Source organism: Larus michahellis, chromosome 2 (genome assembly GCF_964199755.1).
Source record: "Larus michahellis chromosome 2, bLarMic1.1, whole genome shotgun sequence".
NCBI classification, from domain to species: domain Eukaryota; kingdom Metazoa; phylum Chordata; class Aves; order Charadriiformes; family Laridae; genus Larus; species Larus michahellis.
In genome coordinates, this window is record NC_133897.1 from 102,327,850 (window position 1) to 102,345,964 (window position 18,115).

Genomic DNA, 18,115 nt, shown 5'->3' on the forward strand with positions numbered 1-18,115 from the left:
ACATTGCACCTTTTCTTGCGAAACCCTGAACCCATGCAATGTGAAGATTGCAGCATGATATAACAGTGAAGATACATCCTGAAAACCGCATCAAACAGAGACTGTGAGAGATCAGGGAGGAAAAGTCAGGCGTGAGAGGTTATTAAATGGGTTCCTAGGAGTGAGGGGAGGCTGCAGGTTGATGGGCAATTAGCTAGAACTCTGAAAGTTGAGCTGGCTGAGAACAGCTCTGGAAGCCGGGACTTGCCTTTAGTGGTAAAGCAGAGAGAGGGAGAAGATGTGGGAACCTTCTGTCTATTTATTTATTTCTGCTTTATCTTCACTTGTCACTTCAAGTTTTCTCTGTTTAACCTTTTTTGGGGTAACAGACTGAAAGGAGAACATCTGGGCAGTGCCACCTGAAAGCTGTGGCTACCTTGGTGGGCAAGAACCACTTGCACTAGACCCTGTGCTACCAAATAGCGTCTAGCCTTGATATTTGGTTAGTAGTTGATGATGTGCTCCTTATTTGTACCCTTTATGCTCTTCAGGCATTGCCATAGGTTTGGGGGTCTTTTTGTCCCCCTTTGGACTTTATATTTGCCTAATTCTTTTTCTCAAATTGTTTAATTTTGGCCAGGAATTAAAAAAAGATAGACACTCCACTCCTACTGAACTGCAAAAGGATTTGGACCTCTAATCCATTTCTTTGTCTCTGGAAACCATAGCCTTTGTTTGTATTTTTAGTCTGGCCTTTTTCATTTTGCACGTATTCTCTAGTTTATTTCCTACTTAATTGTTTAGCTGTTAATTTTAATCTCCCTTTTCTGTATAATCACTTCCATAATTGTCCTCGCTGTCGTTCAGTCTGAGACTGATCTCACTCCTATTTAATTCAAAGGCAATTCTGTTACTGAGTTTAACATGAGCCTGATCAGCTTCTATTTTAGTAAATGACATTTTCTTGGGGGAAAAAAAAAAAGTAGAGACAAAAGTTACAAGGCTGAATAGATCCTTGAAACAAAATTATTTCATATGCTGAAGCAAATACACCACAACCTTGCCAGAGATTTATTGAGGTAATATTTATAGAACATTTTGCCTCTTCTTCAGTAGGACTACAGCCATATTTTAAAGCCCCCTTATAGAATCAGGAGAAATTGTAATATATTTCACACTACCCATGGATTAGTTCTGAAAAGTGGTCTGAAATATATTAAGAAATCACTACAGGAGATCTCACAGCATGTGAAGAACCACTGTACTTAATTTATGTGAAAACAGCAGGATTTAATTCTCTAATGTTATTGCCACTTAGGTTTTACAAGAACTGTGCCCATGCCACACAAATTCTAAAGAATGAGTTAAAAGTTGTAAACACATGTCAAAAAATGTTTGATATAAATGAGAAAAGTATAATCTAAATGCATGAACTCATTCTTTGGGGCCTGCCTGTGCTCACACCGGGGATTTTGCCATGGTTAGTAGATCAAGCCCCAGTGAAAATTTGTTGAGATGACACACTTTTGTTTATCATCATTATCCTTTATGTCCCCAGTTTGCCGAGAAAAATAGAAGGCGCTTAATTTTCAACTCATGAGTAGTCCATAGAAATCAACAGAATTGTCTACTTAAAGGTAATTGTGCTCTCCAGGGCTAAACCCACAGCATGGTTTATTCTCACGTTTGTCACTTTTAAGTGCCTAAGTCTAATACTGAGATGCCACCAAGCTGCTCAGCACTAACATTCAGCTGCAGCCTAACCCTGCGGGCACTGCACCTTCCAACCTGCTCCGTGTGCAAAACTGGCTAATTAATGATATTCCCAAAATTAATCAGTCTGAGGCTCATAAACTAAGCTGGAGAGTATCTGGAGCGTCAAGTCCTATGAAAGAAAGATTTGAATGTTTTTATTTAAAAGAAACCATTATAATTAAGGTCTTGAGATGGTAAAAATGATGCTCTCAAGAATCTTAAATCCAAGTATTCCTCTGCAGGAACATAATCTAAGTGTTTTGCTAACTGAAGAAGAAATTGTCAAGAAACCAAGCTGTTTCGCTATCCCATTCACATAATTGTTATTAAAAAAAAATAAGTCACATGGAGAGGTGATAAGAAGTTTGTAGCTTTATATGCAACACATGGAAGTTCTTTGTGCTTATACTTGCTTTTCTTTATTCTTCATTCTGAGTCTTTAATCCCATTTTCTTGTTTGCTTGATATTGGCAAACTGGATTAGAATAGCAAATTTAAAACTGCAACAACAGAGGGTTGTTTTGGCTTTTTTTCCCCCCCAACCTAACAGAGGAGTAAAATACATCACTTTCTTGATCAACTGCATTTGAAATTTTTATTGTTGCTTTCTTGAGCTCAGTACCTTCCCAGGTATTCTTTGTCAGTTCATGACTGTGTGGTCTTCTGAATGCATATGTAGTGATGGTCAAATGTGGGAAAATAATGCAACTTCTTTAAAAGTGAAACTTTTTACCTTTCATCAATTCAGTCCATTTTCCAAGATAACCTTATTTTATAATTTTATATAGAATTGTAATTCTATTAAAATAAATTCAAATAATCTTGTTGTTTATCTGAAAGTTAACAGTACCTAAAATAGTGATTTTGTTTGTAAGCTTCATTTTTAGAGTATATAAACACCAGAGACTTCTACTTCTTTGTTAAGAGCGTTTCTGATACTTTCACCACTTACTAATTTCCCCTTACTAATTCATTGTTCACAGTTAGATGGCTTCTTTTATTAATAACGAGTTGTAATATCAAAGAACTTTGTAGGTCTGTTGCACAGATATAGAAATAGTAACCGCTTCACCATTCACACAACAAGATGATGGGAAAGGTGCAGATAGCTTTGTGCGCAGATATCAAATAGCAACATTCAAAACGTAGGCTAGCTCAAGGTTGAGAGGAAATATGATTCAAATGGAAGTAACTTTATATAAGGCTGTTAAGCTTTCAGTGCTTATTATATGATGGAAGAATAGTCGTACTTAAAGAAATAAAAGATCTTTAGCACCTTATGGATAGGTATAAAACAGAGCTTTTTGTTGCAAAGGGAAGTTGAAAAGAAATGCTCCCATGGGATTTAAGAAGCATCTTGTTCATAAATGCAGTGACTCTTCGGCTGAACCTTACAACATTTGTTTAAACATTAATTTTTGACAGAAGTGGATTTTTGTTTGTTTCAAATAAACATCGTATCTGTCCCAAGTCTGGAAAATGACCCAGAATGGGTTGTTGCTTTGTGGAAACACTTTCAGTGGTTGGTGGTGGTCAACTGTGTTGTCCACCAAATAAACGATTTCTAGCTTTTTCAGCTCTCACATGGAATGCACCTGTAAAAGCTTCTGTCAAGTCACTTATAAAAAGCACAAGTTACAATCATGGGTACGTACATAATATTTTCCAAAATAGACCCTAAACCAAAATAGTGTAGGAAGGATAAAGAAAAGAGAACCAGGAAACTGCATTTTAGCATCTGCATAGACATGCTTGATTATTGTATACCAAATAATATTATCTCCTTTGACACTTGTGAGTTGTCTTTGAGGGACAGAAAACAAAAAATTTGTAGGAAATATTCAATTAGGCAAAACATCTTGTTCAGAAAAAGAAGTAGCCAAGAAATCTAAGCAGGTAATTGAAGGTATATCCTAAAATTCAGTGAAGGCATGAGGAGTTTCGTAATGACCTAAACTTTTAAGAAAAAGATAAACGGTAGGTATTTTTACAAATTACCCTTCTATAGGAGCATAGGCATGTTTTCAGGTTTTGTGTCCAGTTTGGAGTAGGAATCTGAATGCAAGTTTCCCGTCTCCTAAGGAGGGGGGATTCCTGCTCGTTTGGTGGGTACTGGGGGGAGGGTGACCTTCCTCAGCCTCTGCTGTTGAAACGCATCATTAACAACTTCCAACATGAGAGAATTGCTGATCGATTGTCTAACGTCATGGTCATGCTCCCCAATTATCGGTGTTATTTTTATCGTGTTCTTTCAAATGAGTGGGATTTGGATGTATAATACATTTAAGGAAATAAATGGGCAGATATATGAATTTCAGAGGCTTTTGCTGTTTTCCAAATTTTTCATTTTGCTGGCTGCATTAATGAATTATAGCAGACAAATTCGAGGTCATTTTCTTCAAAATTAAAAATTTATTTTCATCTGAAACTTACCATCTCATTCTTAGCAACAGTGACCTCATTTTGACAAAATCTCCTGGTATGTTTAGGCTAGAATGTTTCCAATATAGACAACAATTATATTATTATAATTTGCACAATCCACATCAGGAATGCATGAAACTTTTTCAACCAAACATGCTAGAAATAACATTTTTCTGACTATCCAGTTAGAAACATATTATGAGCATAATTGGATTTATTACTATTCCCATGAGGCAATTACTGTTTCGGTGAGAACAAAGCAGAGCTTTGTTAGAGACATGAAAATACCATGTATCTGTTTGCCAAATATATCGCTAAACTGTACACAAAAGAACTGAAATGATTGAATGCTAAGTATGGTTATCACAGCTCAGTTGATGTGAAGTGAAAAAAAGATGTAACTGGCTAATATGAACATGTTGATATGAAACGTATATTTTAAATCACTCAGAGCCGATCTAACTGTGGTTTTACTTATTAGCATAATGTATGATAATGGCTAACAAGCAAAGACTTGAAAAAATATTTAAGTTAAAAATAATACTTTGCTGACCTGATTATCTGTTCCCACATATTTTTTTGGTGATGAGTTTCTGTTTCAATATCGCATTCAAGAATGTCACAAAGTGGCAAAACTCACGTGGTTTGAATCTAATCACAGTTGGTTTAGTGGTTTTATTAATAGCAAGATTAACCAGCAATCAGTGAACTGTACATTCAGGGTCAGTATCAGCAATGCAACAGATAAACCACAACATTAAATGCTAATGAAACATAATACAATTATCCAAATGGTCTTCTATATGTAATCCCAACGTTTTCTAGCAAATGCACATGCTGGGTTACCTGCGGCCAGCTCCTGCTCACAGGATGCGTGGGTTACCACCACATCCTTTCTTCTGGGGGTGCAGGTTCCCCTACACACACCCATCCCATAGGAGATCTGGGCCCCCTACCTTTGTGTGTTTCTCTGCAACCTGGTAATGCAGTCTCCCTTTTTGACAGCCAGCCCAGGTGGTCTTTAGAGGGAGGAGGAGATTGTTCCTCCTCCTTGTGATGTCTCAGGCTCTCAGATTCAGCTGTCAGCCTCCAGCTCCCTGCTGTGCCTCTTGCATGGTCTTCCACCTGCTACGCTCTGTAGTCTCCAGTCCCTCCTTGGGGAAGAAAATAGTCTGTTCAGGGAAGAAAAACTTTCAGACAGGCGGACCTCCAGGGTAACGAAAAAAGAAACTTCTAAGGAATTAGAGTGGGCTGTGCCACGCTTGCTACAGCTCTGGAAGTCACTGGCTTAGCTGAAACAAAGTCTGAAAGCGAGGACCTGCCTACAAGGATGCTATGGGCAGGTGGGGAATTGCACAAAAAGCTTTTGTTCAAACTTGCGTTCTGCCCTCCCTGGTCAATCTGAGAGTTTTCTACTAAAATACAAATAAAATAAAATAGAAGTCATTCTAGTTTTTACTCTAAAGACATCATGTCTTTTTTATTTTAGAAATATTTTGGTTTTCTCTGGTCAGATCACTACAAGGAAAATCTCCAGATAGGTCTATGCCAAAGCCGTGGCCAGCTCAGGGTCCCATTACTCCATCGTTCTGTGTAAGCTCACCATCTCCTTTTCCCAATGCCTATATTGAAGGTATAATCTTTAATCCATGTCTTGTCCCCGAGGCCTGCCCACCAAGGCCATGTTCCTATCTTGCCATTTTTCCCTATATGATAATTTCAAGGTTACTTTTTCTTATCTTTCCAAAATGCTCAGGGTCTACATTAAGTGATGTATACCTCACATCATACAGTTTCCTCTTAGTCTGAATAACATTTCTACTTCTCTGTTCATTTTGGTTCAAAATGTTGTTAATATTAGCACCCTGGGTACTTTTTATAGTCTCAGTCTCTTGGTTTCCTCTACTAGTTCCTTCCTCTGTCTGCACAGAACACAATAAAAGTGAAAATAATTGTAACTGAGATGTGGTTTTGTATATGGAAATGATTGTTAATTCAGCATCCAGATTTGTTATACTTGGAAAGGGGATGGAGGGAGGAAAAAAAAAAGCAAGAAAGCAATGAATGAGACGATTCTGAAATGTTAATATTTTCATGAAGTTCTTTGAATATTTTTTCTCAAGATCTTGAGAAAAAAAATTGTCTGAAATTATGATATCCACGTTTTCTACTGAAAATTAAATGGCTTTGTCTTTTTTTTATATGTATATATTTTTAGGTCCGAACATGGATTCTTACAGTGGGATATACAACTGCGTTTGGAGCAATGTTTGCAAAAACGTGGAGAGTTCATGCAATTTTCAAAAATGTAAAAATGAAGAAAAAGGTGAGGGGGAGTAAACTCTTTTCTTGTTGCTCTGTTAATATAATTTCCTAGCTGTTTTGCTACCTTTCCTGGATAGCCATACTTGAGCTGACTCTGTTTGTGTGCCACATTCAAAGATCCTGAATGGTTTGATATCGGGGCTTTCTTGGTCTCTTTTTTTGGTCCCTGAGAGTTGGAGTCAAGCATCAGCCCTTCACTCTTTATAACGAGAGGTGGACAGTGGAGATGGCTGTAACCTGTCAAAGCAAATTTGGATCCTCACTCTTATTTAGTATGTTGTTTCAGCATCCAGAGGTTTCCTTCTGGTAGATTCACAGCTCTTATGGAATGTTGTCTGTATATATGTCTGTTTGGGATACAGGTATTACACACAAGTTTCTGATGGGTTGGTAGGAGGAGACAAGAGAGAGTGCTGCTTGTGCAGCTTTCTAATTTTGATTGAAATTGCGTAATTTTACCCCAAGACTGATCAGAATTGAACCACAGAAGTCATCTCTGGCATTTTTGGTACAGAACGTTTTCTGTAAACAATTAGGTTCAGCTTAGCAGTCATACAACGCTTCATGCTTATATTGTTCATTTGATATTTTTCCCACGGAGCTTCTTTTTGCAGATGGAGTGCTTTTAATCGGATGGTTTTATTGAAAAATGTGAAAACTAGTGAATAGAAATAATTTTGATGGAAAAAACATTAAGAGAAATGTGCATGAAACAGAGAAATAGAATTAATATTATTGCAGAGTGAGAAGTAGTGCCAAATGCAGTTCCTACAAGCAGCTGAATAGTTTTATTCTAATAAGTTGTAAGAGTCATTTACACCCAAAATAAGTAGAACACTATTCCCTTGTCAGATTTCTCTATTTTTCCTTCTGTGTGTGGTCCTGGAAGAGCTGTAGTATTAATTTTTTGTTACTACTGTGTTATTTTTTTTGCAATCTCAACACGTAGGGAGTTGCTGTCACCAGAAGATAACACCTTTCCCTAAAAATTTTTGGGCTTTAGGTAGACAGAGAGAGAGTTAACTCAGTTTCTGAGAGGATTTATGTCTCAGGTTATTAAGGAAGTACATGCCGTACTGGATCTGGAGCTAGCACTCTGGCGTCTTAAAAACACAGCTGCCTAGTCCTTCCCTCTGCTATTCAGTCGTGTCAGGTTTGCTTAAAAGTTTGTTAATTAAATCCCAAATATCATTCAATGTAAAAAATAATGAAAAGTAAGTAAAAAGCACCTTAAAACTAACTAAAATTACATGAAATTTCTGTACCAGAAATGGGATACTCTGTATGGAGGGAAGTGGAGACCACCCTTTCTACACCTGTGCAGAGCCCACCGTAATAGATCAGTTTATGCTGTGAGAGTCCAGTATATTTTTCAAGGATCTTACACTTCCTGTATTAAAGATTTTTAACCAAAGCTGAGCCAGTATGTTACCTTCTTGAAGAATGGAATTTTATATTGCAAATATGTTTTCAGCTAAATTAGTACAAATCTTTGTAAATAGTGAAGTTACACAAGATAGTGCCAACGTAGTACATAAAACCATTTACTTAATAACCCTTATTATCCTGAGAATTTTATCATTTCTATAATACACGGTACTCCAAAAAGGAATGAACAAGTTCTTCATTGGACTGTCACGAAGTATTTGCTTTATTGTTTTTTAGAAAGCATTTCATTTTCTTAGAATTATAGAATCATAGAATAGTTTGGGTTGGAAATGGTTGGGTTAAAAGTCATCTAGTCCCCCTGAGCAGGAACATCTTCAACTAGATCATTTTAGAGATTCAAGTTGCTACTCAATATTAAATTTAACTGTTTGTTAATTAAACATAATCTTCAAATTCTGTATAGTGCCTGTTCTTCAACAGGCCAATCAACAATTGCAAATTGTAATCACAGCTGGATGTTAAAAGTGGTTTAAGAACAGTTAAAAAGACACTGGCAAGTGTACGGGAGATAAACTTTCAGACATCTGGATGCTAACCCATGAGGTGCTTTGCTTTGAGCGATACCAGAAACATCAAGGCTATTAGGGCACCCTTTTCAGTATTTTGGCATTAAGTAAATAGTGCATTTTGTTCTGTAAACTTTAAAGAATGGTTGTTCCACAGAATTATCTTGGTTTGCTTTATTTGGACACCCCACTCCAGAACACAAGCATGAATCATAAAAGACAACAGTTTTCTTAATGCAAAACAAGTTCGCAATCCATGATAAATGTTTACTAATCATACATTTTCTTTCTTTGACTTGCCAGGATAGATAATACTGCTTTTAAGAGTTGACTCAAAAACATGGCATTCTTTACTGATGCCTTACAAGCAGGACATTTCCATTTTCAGTAAATGTAGTTTAGAGGCAAAGCATTTTGTATCTCTGGAAGCATAGACAATACAAATGTTCACAAATAATATCTAAACTGACAAAAAAACAAAGGTAGTGCTGCATGAAAAAACACAGTTTTTTCAATTAGCTGTGCCATGACAGAGTAGACTGGCATTTCAATACAAGGACTATAGAGTTCCAAAATGATTCAAATACCGTGGATCCTATTCATTTATGATCGCTTCAGTTTCCACCTGCATATAAGTATGCCAGTGAAAGCTGATATTTAGGTATATCCCATTTGCCTGGCATCCTGAATATTTTCATCAGGAAAGTTTTTCGAACAGTGATTTATTTATTCTTTTTGCAAAGTGGAAGAATCTCTCAATATTTTGAAAATATTGGTTCATTCATTTCAGAGAAGTAGGTATTAAGTAAGGAGAGAAGAATATGAGTGAATCTATTTATCTTTGTCAGATCGGGCAAGCTTGCTTCCAAACTCTTACTGGACACTTACCTTAAGTGTACAACATGGCTTTGTGAAGAGATTAGTGGATTTCTCTGTCATTGTGTGAAAACATACAGAATTTTAAATAATAACACACGATAGTTCTATTTTAGTGCAGTGGAGAGTGGAACTAAGCGATTTAAGGTGTTTTGAATTAATGGGTTAAGATTTGTGTTAACTTCTGTTTATAAATCTCTCAAAAATCTTGTTTATACCCGTTTAGACCTCCACTTCTTTGTTATTGGAAAAAACAAAACAAAACAAAACAATAACATTCAGAATACACTCTTTTTGCTATCAGGCTGCTAACTGAGAAATTTTGCAAGATTCCCACAGCTCTGTTACCATCTTTGATCTTGCTAGGGCTCAAAGGAAACAAATTAAAAATGTATTAATTTATCTGGATCTGAAACAGAGGGGTGCAAGGGAATCAATTTTTGTCAAATGGAAATGACAAAATCAGTAGGGGGGAATAAATAATTTTTGAGTTTTAAAGAGGTTAGAAGAGATAATGCAAAGTAGAATAAAGTTAGTATTAAAAATAGCTGTAATGTTTATAATTGAGGTGCAATACTGTTTTTTCTAAGTCCCCTTTCTGTTGGTTTGGACAGTAGACTATCTTCTGCTCAGTGAGAGGTGGGGACTACTTTTACGTTTCCCTCGCCAGCAGAGGAGGACCAGCAGTGGGTAAGAGGAGGCAGAGGAGAATATCATGGCAGGAAAACACGTGGTGACCTGGGGAAGCTTTAGGTAGCAGAACCTTTTGAAGAAGACAGCCCTTCTGGTAAAATTTAGAAGGTTTTGAAGCTGTCTTTTTAGACGGGAACTGTGCTGTCTTAGGTTTTAGGGGGCATTAAAGCAGTCCTGCATAGTGGCTGCTCCTGCACAACTCCAGTATGCCAAATAAAGACCATTCACTTCTGGCAAGTACCACAATAGTAACAAATTCAAAGCGGTGTTTTTTAAAGCCTCCATGAGCTTTACAAATTCTGCTCCTACAAAGACAAGTGTTTGACGCTTGGTGAATACAATAAAGCATGATGATCTGGGTCACAACGTTGCTTGTTGCAGTTCATATTTGAAAGTACAATACGTGGTTAACATTGCTATGATAAGCTTGTCCCACCCTTAACATAGTAGATTCTAGCTCTGTTCATATTTAATCCTTTATCTGTGACATCACAGGAGGGATGTTTTAGGTTCAGTTTTCAATGAAACTCAGTGTTCCGTGTACTCAGTTATTACTACCACTGTAGACTTCTGGTGGCATATTTCTTTATACTGACAATGTTGTCACAAGGTAAACTCAGAATATAATTGCACAAGGGATGTATAACAGCATCTTTTCTTAAGACTTGTGCTTCTATAGTTTTGCCAACGTTATTCTACTTATTGATGACATTTCATAAGCTTTTCTCTGTTCTTACATTTACTATATGATCGTAACGTTCTCACAGACAGGAAAGGGTTAGAGAGCTTAACAAGTATTGAGAAAATATATTGGTACTATCCCAGGGTTAGAAAGCTGCAACCAACCACAAGAGTGAGAAATGACTTACAAGTCCAACTTGGCTTAGCTATGCCTGTCAGACTGCAGTCTGGAAAACTTACTCTCTTATATTCAGCCTACTAAGTCCTTAAAAGATTTCTGAAGAGAGCTGTGGTCTTCATGTGTGGCAACGACGGGTGGGAGATGGTGCAGCCTGCTTTGTTGACACTAGCATGGGGAAGGGAGGCTGGCACTGCAAGAGAGCTGTGGGGACAAGGGGTAGGGAACAGGGAGGAGGCTGAGAATGAGAGATCAAGTTAGACACCAGGGCTTTGGAGGGAACCGGATCCTGTCCGGATAAAAAGAATAGGGAAAAGATTTGGATTACAGATCGGGAGAATTTGGATAAGAATGCCCAGAGAGTTAAAATAAGATTGAGAACCAGCAAAGAGCTGAATGAAGTGGGTGGGGCTGTAAGAAGTGGTCAAGAAAGCTGAGTACAGTGGAACCTAGAGCCCAAGTTTGGGATTCAAGTGGCAAACTCCAGTTGAGGGACTAGGTCTTGTTTAAAATTGGATTCAGATTGAAATTTAGATGCAGGATGGCAGGCCTGAAAAGTAGGAACATAGACTGGGAAAGGAACATAGGAATGGAAATGTAGTAAGAGGCAAGAAAAAGTTGAAATTAGGACTGGCTGGAATGGTTGCACAGAAGTGTGGGCAGAGCATAAAAACTGAACAGAGGAATTTAGAGTTTCACTGTTCTTTTTTCTATTACTACGTATCTGTAAAACCTACAGGCAAAATATGTACCTTATCTTCCAGTTATGCTGTTGTACGGCTCATGATAGCTGCTAGTTACTCTTTTAGCTCAAGCTGATGAGGTGTGCAAAGATCTAAAGGTTCTTTCCGCTGATGCATGCAGCTCTATCTATAATTGAATTCTCTTTCTTTTCATTTTCTTTAAAAAGAATGGGCTCATGAAAATGTTAAAAGGCTTATGTTGTGGCTAAAAAGTCAATCATTGAAAACCTACAGCTTGCTGAGATCTCTACAGAGTACATTTGTTCCCCCATGTGCATTATTAAGACACCAGTGCAGCCTTAGTTTTCTGCAGGGTGCCAGTCTCACGGAGCAGACACAGTGCGTCTGCTCTGGGGGTGCAGTAGGACTGTATAAGAAAAAGAGGAAGTTTTCTGTTGTAATCTTTTTCACTTAAAACGGAAAAAAAAACAAACCACATAATGAAAAAGGCAGTAGGAGTTTTGAGAAAGGTGGTCTCATGTATAGGCAGTTAAGTGCCAGCATGGAGATAAACAATTTATTGCCAAAATTATTTGTTATGCTTTAGAACTCTCTCTGAGCGTAGTTTTCAGAGGAGGATAGCACTTGTTTTTGAGAGGCACATTTATTACGTGAGTGAAGCAGAGCAGGAATTCTCAAACTTTATAGCTTGTTGCCTTCCCACTTCATTTTTTAACACAAATTTGGCCAACCCACCCCCCTAATTTGCATAATTAACGGTCCATAAACTGAGACGCGTGGAAGACCAGAAGGGGTAAGAGACCATCCACGCGCCTTCTGGGGAGCGGGGCACGTGGGTTGCTCTGAGAACCCCCCGGTCCTGACCCCTCCAGCGGGGGTGGGCAGCGGCTGGCTGCGTGCTCTCACCCCCGGGCACCAGCTGCAGGGAAGCTGTCTGTACCTGCACCTGCACAGAGTGACCCTGGAGACAAAAAAAAAAAAAAAAAAAAAAAAAAAAACCAGAGAGAAAAAAGCAGCTGGAGGCCACACGCTCACACGCTTACGAGCTTATGCACTGCTGCCTTCTCCTCGTAACTTGCCTCTCTTTATTGCTATCCCCATCCCCCATTTGAAAAGCTCTGCGAGAAACTTTGTAGGATGAGTGTAATCTCTAGCTATAAACTTTTCAATAGGTTTTTCGAATCACCTGTGGAATTTAGAATTTATTACAATCTATAAACTTTCTCACAGGGGTCCTAAAGAGGTTTAAAAAAATATGCTCATTATGTTAATAATTTAAAAATAGACAAAGCAAAGTTTTCCGGATTATATTGACAGAGGGTTTAGGTCAGAACCTCACAGCCCACATCTTATTTACTCACTTAAACGCCTTTGCAGACATAGTTCTTTCTGTATTAGCATAAATGTAGATCGTATTACCTAATAATTTATTTCTGTAACTAATGCTATAAATATTTTTCCAGGTCAGTTTTCAGACCGTAAATGTTTATACTTTTCCAGGACATTTTTTTCAATCTAGCTAGAGCTTTTTATGCGTATAATATAAAGCTATATGCTGGATTTCCCCTAGGATACGCATGTATTTTTACTAAGTATACGTGAGACATCATGAGTCTGAAAAGAAGGTCCAAAATTTTGCTTTGGGTAACCATATCAACAGTACAACAATCTATTAGGGACCATCTGCTGAAAACGAACCAGCATATGGATACCTAAAGAAACGTTCAGTGTTATTGTTCAGTCTTTGAGAGTAAAAAAGAAGACAGCAGTTTGAAATTTGCTTATGTTGGGGATTTGTTTTTTTTTTTTTTTCATTATGAATATTTACCACTGGACCAAGTAATCCGTGCTACTTACAGTGCAGTGTAAATTATTCAGGTATAGCTTCATGGGTTATTAATATACAGATATAGTACTTCCTAAAGCAATATAAGTGGAAACCAAATTATTTTATTACTCTTTTTTCCCCAGGTAGCTATAACTATAAATTTTAAGTCCAAAGCTTCGAAAATAGTCAGTGTAATCCTAGAATCCATATTTAGATGTAAAATAAGCATCCTGTTTTTCATAAGAGCTGATCAGCCAAAATGCCAGCCAGGGAACAATAGGAATCACATTTCTAAAATTTACATTCATATAAATATGGATCGGGGAGCTAAATCTCAAGCTCCTGTCACAGGAAGAAGTTGAGCTAATGAACTGTACATCTAGGAGAAAAATCTGCTTTTGAAGTAATTTATGTATGTAAATTTCTGCATGGTACAGTTTGATACGGCTAAACCTCAGTAGCAACGAAAACAATGAAAACTCTGTGAAACGTAACTGCTCATAATCGGTGCTACAACCATAATTTCTATGTGTTATGAGACTAATGGATGACAGAGAAATAAAGAACATGTCGCTATACAGTATGAGGCAATTTATTCCTGAATAGCTTGAAATTGGATTGTAAATGTAATCAAGTGCATTGATGTCCTCAGCTATTTGGTAACGATGTAGTATGCTTTCCCACAGAACTGTTCATTAAAGAAAATATTAAAGTCTAGGTATTTAATGTTATCTCAAACAAAATCAGAACATTTCTTCCAGACCATTCAAATCCTTTGTGCGCTTTTTTCCTAAAGATTGGGATCCCTTTTTGCGCTGCAGATGAAAATTCACATCCCTGGTAGAAATTCCTCCGCACTTATGGCCTATGCAGTCTTGGGTTCGGCAGACGCATTTCTCTCAAAGGTGAATTTGGCTTATTTTGTTGATGGGATATGCAGCTCAAGGCAGCATACCGAGCTTTACATGTAGAAGAGTGCAGAAGTTAACACGATGCTAAGGTCCATTTTCCAAGGCTGTTCCCCAAAACATTGTATAGCAAGAATGGTTGGTTCTAATGCTGTCAAGTCTGATTTCTTTAGTGACGTTTTGGTTTTTAAGACTACAGTGTTTTTCATTTTTGTCCTTTCAAGAGGGTTTTGTGAAACTAGCCACGTTACATCGCTTTGTGTGTTCTCTAAGGTTGAATTAGCAATGTTAGTAAACAACCATCTCTCCGATTCTCCAGTGCATTGTAGCCATGATTGAGGGTCAGGCTTTCAAAGAGGAGGAATTTTATTTCTTTAAGCTTTCACTGAATCCCTACCCTTCTCTAACCTCTGTAAAATTTCTGTCTTCTGCTCCCCGTAGGGAGCATCCCCCTAGGATGTTCCACCTGTCTTTTATATGCATTGGAAAAGGGGAAAGGTGTTCTCTAAATGGATAGCTTCTCCTGGCAGCAAGGCATAGAGTCAACGCATCCACATTTGCAATGCAGTTATTGAGAGGGTGAGTCTGCCCAAAGATGCTCTCAATTATTCTGAGCATGAGTCAGCAAGGAAGACCCGTTCTAGAAATGTGTGCATTAGCAGGCTAGCGACTGTAGCTATTTAGTTCTCAAACCCAAACTTTTTGGTCATATCCAATTGTCTATTATTATCAGTAGTACCACACCCTCCATTATCCTTGAAAGCCGCAAAAATCATCAGGTTCTCAGACTGCAGGGGTCACAGCAGATCCTCACAGAAAACAAGTTTATTTTTAAATTTATAATTAGACATACAAATCTTTCATCAAGTTAATCAAAGACCCTCTAAGAGACTAGAATGTCTTAAGCTTAGCTTTTTACTGTGAGTTACTGATCAAAAAAAGCTTGCTACTGAAAAATATGCTTTCTAAAATGTTAGCATTCACTCATTAAAACTAATGTCATTGCAGCGTGAAAAGTTTTCCCAATACTAATCATAGAAGCTATTATAGGAAATACTCATAATAACTGTTGAAAAGACATTGTGGAGTTATTGGGAGCAAGTGCATAATGTGTTTTCAATAGTCCTTTTTTCTCATTCCATTACACAATAGAAATTAAGAATGTATTACGGAATAGTCCTCTAAAATATTAATGGCTTTAATAACTCAAAGATAGATATCTCCCTTGTCCCACGTATGGTGAAGTTCACCTACCTACCACTGCCTCTGCATCACCAAGCTCATGGCACCATCCCACCTGTGCTGGCCCACCAAACATAGGGGAGCAACCCTAAGGTGTTTCCCAGTTAATCATACTGGGAGAAATGAAAGGGCAATAGAGAGAATATCCTGAACGCAAGTTTAGGAGTAGTTATATGGTCCCTTTTTCCAGCCTTGCAGGCTTTATAATTTTTTTCCCCACAAACTCTGTTATTTTTTCTCTTTCCGCTCTAGTTCAGAGGGAGGACTCCTATCAGCATGATTTCCGTATGTACCAGGGAGAGGAACTTCGGGTTTCAGATTTCTGAGGGCTTCGGTAATTGCTGTCAGTGCTTTTCATTTATGGAACAAGGTCTAGGGAGCTTCACAGAGGCATCCTTTAAAGAGGTTTTCTCTCTACAGATTCTATCCCAGGAGTCTGGGGAAGGGACATCTAAAAAAAAAATAAAGTTATTGAATAGCATTAAGTGTTTATCCAGCTAGTGCCAGAAGGCAAAGGATAGATCTGTCAGCTAGACTAGAAAGGATTGATCTACATGAGAGAAGCCAGAATTGCCTTCTTAAACAGAAAGAATCTGCATTTTCAAGGAAAAAGAAAATATATATTTATCTCAAAACCTATAAACAGATACAAAAATGCTCGCAGCCTTGCTATGCTTCTATGAATTCAATTAATAAAAATAAATAAATAAATAAATAAAAACAAACAAACAACACCAAGATTTAGCTAATCGATTTTCCTTTAAATTTAAAGAAAATTTTATTCTGAGGAAGGGAGGTGAAGTTCCTAGTAACAAAGAAAGTAACTCTGCAAAAAAGACGGGAGAAAATGAACTATTCAATCCATGCTGGAAAGCTGTTCATGGAACTCAGAGAGTACAAGGCTAATGTTGCATCCTGGAGAAGAGGGCAGGTCTTCATAGATAAGACTCTTTGTTCTTGGTTTAGAACAGAGTTTGGCTTTAAGGTCCATATCATGTACAATTGCAGAGTGGGTTTCTAATAAGGTAAGAAATAACAAAAAGTTTGCCTTGGCCTTAACTGCAAAAAGCAATGTTTACTTGCGTTTTTTTGCCAAATTGCCAGGTGATCCCATAAACTGGTTGAGGAAAGGGTCCTGCAGGGCACAATGGATGTGCTTTAGAAAGCAAATGAAAAAAAGCCCCACAAAAGGTCTGCGAAATATTAACCAAACGGACAGTGGAAGTTGCTGTGGCAGGTAGTACAGCCTGTGATAGTTCTAGAAAATCCCTGAGAGTTTCCTGAGCTGAAACTTCATCCCAGAGATTTAGACAGATTTCATATCTCCTGTGATCAGGCCGCAAGGTCCATGGAAGGTAAGGACTTTGCTCTTGAACTTGTCTTCATGGTCACAGGTTTTCAGAAAAATTTTGATTTGCTCATACAGCAATGTTGCTGAGGAGAAAATGGCCTACCGGTGTCTGTTCTGAGTGAATTTGTTTCGAGGACAGATAGCTTCCTATCCAGATATATAGTCCAGACTGGTAGCAATGGCATTTATAACAGTGGGCAGATCTGCCAGGATGAGACAGATTCACCTATCCAATCACAGATGGTAGAAAATATTACTCACAGATGCTGCTGTATGAGAGCTTGGCTTCAGCAAGGAGTCAGGAGCACTCGCAAAAAAGGATTTTATTAGCTACCATGCATTTCTCCCAAGGCTGATTTACTGTATGCTGGAAGGAGGATGAAAAAGGGAAAAAATAAGAACCTTCCACTGAAAGAAGAGTGATATATTTGATTGTAAGGAGCCTCAGTTGCTCATGACTTTCTTTTGTCAGGCGGAGAAATTGTTGGATTCACAAGATCTGAGTCAAGACTCCTTCAGTGCATCTGGTGTTTCCCAAGGAGTGAATGTACTGAACTGAAGGAGTGCTGGTGGGTGGCAGTGATGGCTGGGGAGGGGGAAAACTGGGCCTCCTGAGGGTGGAGGGGGTGGGAGATCAGCAAGCCTTTTGGAATTGCTGCTAGTGGCATACCAGCGGCATTTCTCAGAGTAAATTTATGTTAGGACAAACTGCTAATCACTGGCAGAAGTGAAAAATAATTGAACCTCAACGGCTTGGTCCGAAAAGCTAGTGTTTCGGTGAAGAGTCGCTCTTCAGAGCAGCATTACCGCGATGGTTTTGCCAAGGACAGAGCAGGGTCGCGACGGGTGCGTGGGGCAGCTTCAGGAGCCCTGCTTTCAGCCCCCTCACCCTGCACACAGCGTTAGGCCTTACAGAGCACATTACAGTGGCGCAGATCCCTTCCTCGGGTTATCTTACGGGCTTTCGTTTGCCTGCCTTCCTCCTGGCTGTCTGGCAGAAGTGAGGGATGAATAATACCTGCTGCCAGTGACAGCTGCTGTTACGCACCTCGTCCCCTGCTGTCCAGAAAAGGGCCATCCACAGTGTAACGCAGGAGAAAATGCTCCAAGAGGCATCCATGGAGGAGCTCCGCTGTTTGCTGGATTTCTGCTTCTCTTTTTTGCTAATAATTACCTGTTACATGCAAACTAAAATAGGGATTTTGACCTGCAGTAG

General features: G+C 38.4%; 1 protein-coding gene across 1 annotated transcript in view; it reads left to right on the forward strand.

Moving 5' to 3' along the window:
* The window catches only part of GABBR2 (gamma-aminobutyric acid type B receptor subunit 2), a 491,654-nt gene that overhangs the window by 331,443 nt on the left and 142,096 nt on the right, over positions 1 to 18,115 (forward strand). The window contains exon 12 of the mRNA XM_074576421.1: positions 6,377 to 6,484. Within this exon, the coding sequence (XP_074432522.1) occupies positions 6,377 to 6,484 (108 nt within the window). The remainder of the gene's footprint in view (positions 1 to 6,376; positions 6,485 to 18,115) is intronic.